This window comes from Caenorhabditis briggsae, assembly GCF_000004555.2.
Source record: "Caenorhabditis briggsae AF16 supercontig from assembly CB4, cb25.NA_318, whole genome shotgun sequence".
In the NCBI taxonomy this organism is placed as follows: Eukaryota; Metazoa; Nematoda; class Chromadorea; order Rhabditida; family Rhabditidae; genus Caenorhabditis; species Caenorhabditis briggsae.
Genome location: NW_025543451.1, coordinates 1 through 3999, shown reverse-complemented (window position 1 = coordinate 3999; position 3999 = coordinate 1). Strand labels below are relative to the sequence as shown.

Below are 3999 nucleotides of genomic sequence, written 5' to 3'. Positions count from 1 at the left end.
AGTACAGCCGGTTAATGATTTCTTGGAGTGGAAATAACGACGGAAGAATGCGGCGCAGGCTCTGGAAATTAGAATTTTGGAATTCTGAATCTTGACAGCGTAAAATCCCCACCTACAAGAAATCCCACCAAAATGAGCTTCGGCTTCTGGTGCTCCGCACACGCGGCACGGCTCCATTCTGAACATTTAAAGGCTGAATAGATGGAAAATTCGGGAATTCGGAAATATGAGAATTCAACAAGGCAGATGGACTAACTAAGAAGCAAAATGTTGTATACAATGAATAAAACGGCAGTAAGTCTCAGAAAAAGAAAAAAATGAGCTCTTGGTTCTTTGTCTGAAGCTCAACGGGGTTGCTAGGGAGCAGAGCAAAGCATACATCACAGAAGCATACAACACAAACATCACTGAAACTTGGAAGCAAAAATAGGGGAAATGTCAGTTTGAAAGGACAGGTGTGATATCAAAAAATCACCTTATCAAGTGAAAAAGAAGATCTTTGATATTGAAAAAAAACAGATTTGCTCAGAATGTAAATTGGCTCAAGTGAGAAAAAAAAGTTGATTTTTGAGAGCAAAAATTTCGTAATTTTCACAAATGCCGTTTTTGCAGCTGTCTGGGATATTTGGCAAGTGTGTAAACACTAGATCAGTATAGTGAAACTTGGTAAAAATTATCAAAATCTTAAAGGAGGGCAGACAACAAAAATTTCGGGGAAAATTTCAGGGAATGTGTATTTTGCCGTCGCGGTGTTCGCACCTAAAGCACGCAATCCCACGCGCAAACATTTTTATTTTTTTATTTCCCGACTTTATTTTTTCAATTTTAACGACTTCAAACATTAAAAAAGCTCTTTTTTCTTATTTATTATAAAACCCATATAAAAGTGAATTTTTAATGTAAATTTAAAGTTCTATCGACCGATTATTTTGCCAGTCGCCGGTTTTTTTATAGGCATGCGAAAAAAACTATTTTCTCTTCGATAACCGTTTCTTCACTGTTCCTATTTATCTCATTACTTCTCGTTATTACTCTAGGAATAAAAACTGTTTTATGACTAGGGTTTTCAGAGACGTCTCCATTTTTACTGCTTCCTTCTCCTTCCGACGACCAGCCATGCACGAGGATTGTTTTAATTATGGGGTTTTTCTTTCAATTGTTATGTCTCTTTCTAAAAATTAATTGTAGTTTTTTTCATAATTTATTTGTTAACATAATAAAACAAGTTTCTTCATTTTCAACTGATTTTGGTACTTCGGAGCGAGGCCTCGGCGGCACGCTGGTAGCCCTTCAGAAATTCCGAGTTCAAAAAGTTCAATCCGAAGGAAACAAGGGAAGAAAAAAGTAAAAACACCAGCAGGGATTGAACCTCTGACCTCCTGAATACTAGCCTAGAGCGTACCCACTATACTACGCGTGTAAGAGGCGACCATCGCGTTTTTCACATTATGAAGCGACGTCGCAGCAGCAAGCTAGTGAAGAAATTAGGGTGACAAAAAAGAGCATTTTTTCGTCCTTGAAGTGTTTTTTTCAGGTTTTTAAGTACATAGCTATATTTATACTTCAGAGTTATATCTTTTGAGTAAAAATGAAAATTTTGAAATTTTTGATGTCTACCCTCCTTTAATTATTGAAAAAATATATTTTTAAAATTCTGCCGACATTTAAAAAATAAGTTTAGATGGACAGATAAAAATAAATTTTGATAAAATCCGAAAATCCGACATTTAAAAGAATATGAATTATAGTATTTCAGAACTCTGTGAAAAACTTAAGAGTCGAGAAATGAGAAAAAATTGTTCCGGAGCTTTCCAAAATAAAAACAGTTTTTGCAAAAAATCTCACATGTCCTGAAAAACCAAAAACTAACTATTTACCAGACACCCCAATAAAAAAAACGTTGACAAACACAAAAATTGTCATCCTTTTTGAGTCACATGTACTTTTGGAAATATCCCAAATTTAAAAAATACATGTGTGACAAATCAGGGTCCAAGGCTCGGCTCGGTGTTTCCCAGAAATCATTAAAACAAGAAAAAATAACTTTTGAATTGCTCTTATACAGGAAAAAAAACGGCAAGCAACTAAACATTTTCGGTCTACTTTCCGCAGAAAATCTGAACAAAGAAAGAGCGATGGTGAGAGAGTGAAAGGTTTAGACACCGGAACAAATTGCAGGTGGCTGGCAGAAATAATAGTGTCGGGAAATGAGAGAGTTTAGAGAAAAAAGGTAGAGAAAATGAAATATGAAGTCTTCGCCCCCAAAGGCTTGGGGTTTCCTCTTTTTCAAATAAAGGGACAAGAGAGAAGAGACACAGAGAAGTAGAGAACAAGAAATGACGTGATTCCAGGTAACGAATTGACATTTGAAAACTTTCCGTTGCTTATCTTTTTACGATGTCTTTTTCTATTGGTTTCAAATGTTATATTCTAGTGTTAGTCATAGACGAAACGTTTTCCCGATTTTCGGATATATCATAAACCTGTAATAGATGCCTGTAATAGACCCACACTGTCAAGCTTGAGCTCAATTATCACGGTTCCTTCAAAAGATATCAAAACATTTTCAACTGATAAACTGCTTATCATAATATAGTCAACATTTTATCAGTTGACAGATTTATGATATCTTTGATAGGAAGACAATTGAGATGAAATTAAAAAGTGAAGGGCCCTTCTATCACAGGTCTTACGGTATTACACCCACTCAAAAAAAAAACGTCAAAAACCCAATCCTTTTTTTTCGGTTTTGATCGGATTTTGGTGCGAAACAAAATGATGATCTTTTTTGACAAAAAAGGGTTTCCTTGTCATTTTAACGACCGTGTAAACTTATTTGGTATTGTGAGTCAGCACAGACAATAAACGATTGGAAAAAAAATTGGAAAGATCACAAGGGCTATGATCAAAAACTTGTTTGAATTTGAACATTCGGAAAGATTCATTCAGAAACATTTGTACAACGATAAATACACAGATAAATAAAATTTACAAAAGAAATAAAATCACAAAATTTAAATCCTCTGTTTCTTCATAATTTTGACAAAATCCTCATGCACCTTGACTCGATTTAGTTGAAAAAGTACAACTTCTTCTTGAAATTTTGTTCTCCTCTCTCCACAATCATTGGGATTTCCAGTAAATTCAAAAATCGATTTTCAGCCATTTCCACATCTCCGCTGAACTTCTCTATCAAGTAATTCCTCAATTCTCGGTGGATCACTTTTCGAATACTCCAGCAAAGATTTGTACTTTTCCAACTGATATCGTTGTAGGCTGAAATTTCCTTGGTTTAGGAATTAATGAGGATCAGTTACCATGATCAAAAAATATAATCCATATAATTGCCATTAATTCCATTTGGTCCAATGATAGTCTGATTATCGGTTCAATGATGAACCTATAGGAGTGGGTGTAATACCGTTTTTTTGAGTGGGTGTAATACCGTAAGACCTGTGATAGAAGGGCCCTTCACTTTTTAATTTCATCTCAATTGTCTTCCTATCAAAGATATCATAAATCTGTCAACTGATAAAATGTTGACTATATTATGATAAGCAGTTTATCAGTTGAAAATGTTTTGATATCTTTTGAAGGAACCGTGATAATTGAGCTCAAGCTTGACAGTGTGGGTCTATTACAGGCATCTATTACAGGTTTATGATATATCCGAAAATCGGGAAAACGTTTCGTCTATGACTAACACTAGAATATAACATTTGAAACCAATAGAAAAAGACATCGTAAAAAGATAAGCAACGGAAAGTTTTCAAATGTCAATTCGTTACCTGGAATCACGTCATTTCTTGTTCTCTACTTCTCTGTGTCTCTTCTCTCTTGTCCCTTTATTTGAAAAAGAGGAAACCCCAAGCCTTTGGGGGCGAAGACTTCATATTTCATTTTCTCTACCTTTTTTCTCTAAACTCTCTCATTTCCCGACACTATTATTTCTGCCAGCCACCTGCAATTTGTTCCGGTGTCTAAACCTTTCACTCTCTC

General features: G+C 35.1%; 2 protein-coding genes across 2 annotated transcripts; both read right to left on the bottom strand.

Annotated features, from left to right (window-relative positions):
* Nucleotides 1-1869: 1869 nt before the first annotated feature.
* CBG26763 lies at nt 1870-1923 on the bottom strand (the record flags this gene model as incomplete). The annotated part of the gene is made up of 1 exon (XM_045241068.1): nt 1870-1923. One exon carries the CDS (start codon nt 1921-1923, stop codon nt 1870-1872), a length of 54 nt encoding a protein of 17 aa, XP_045100757.1.
* Nucleotides 1924-3070: 1147 nt separating this feature from the next.
* On the bottom strand, nt 3071-3360 carry CBG24992 (the record flags this gene model as incomplete). The annotated part of the gene is made up of 2 exons (XM_002648598.1): nt 3071-3276; nt 3318-3360. 2 exons carry the CDS (start codon nt 3358-3360, stop codon nt 3071-3073), a joined length of 249 nt encoding a protein of 82 aa, XP_002648644.1.
* Between the last annotated feature and the right edge of the window lie 639 nt (nt 3361-3999).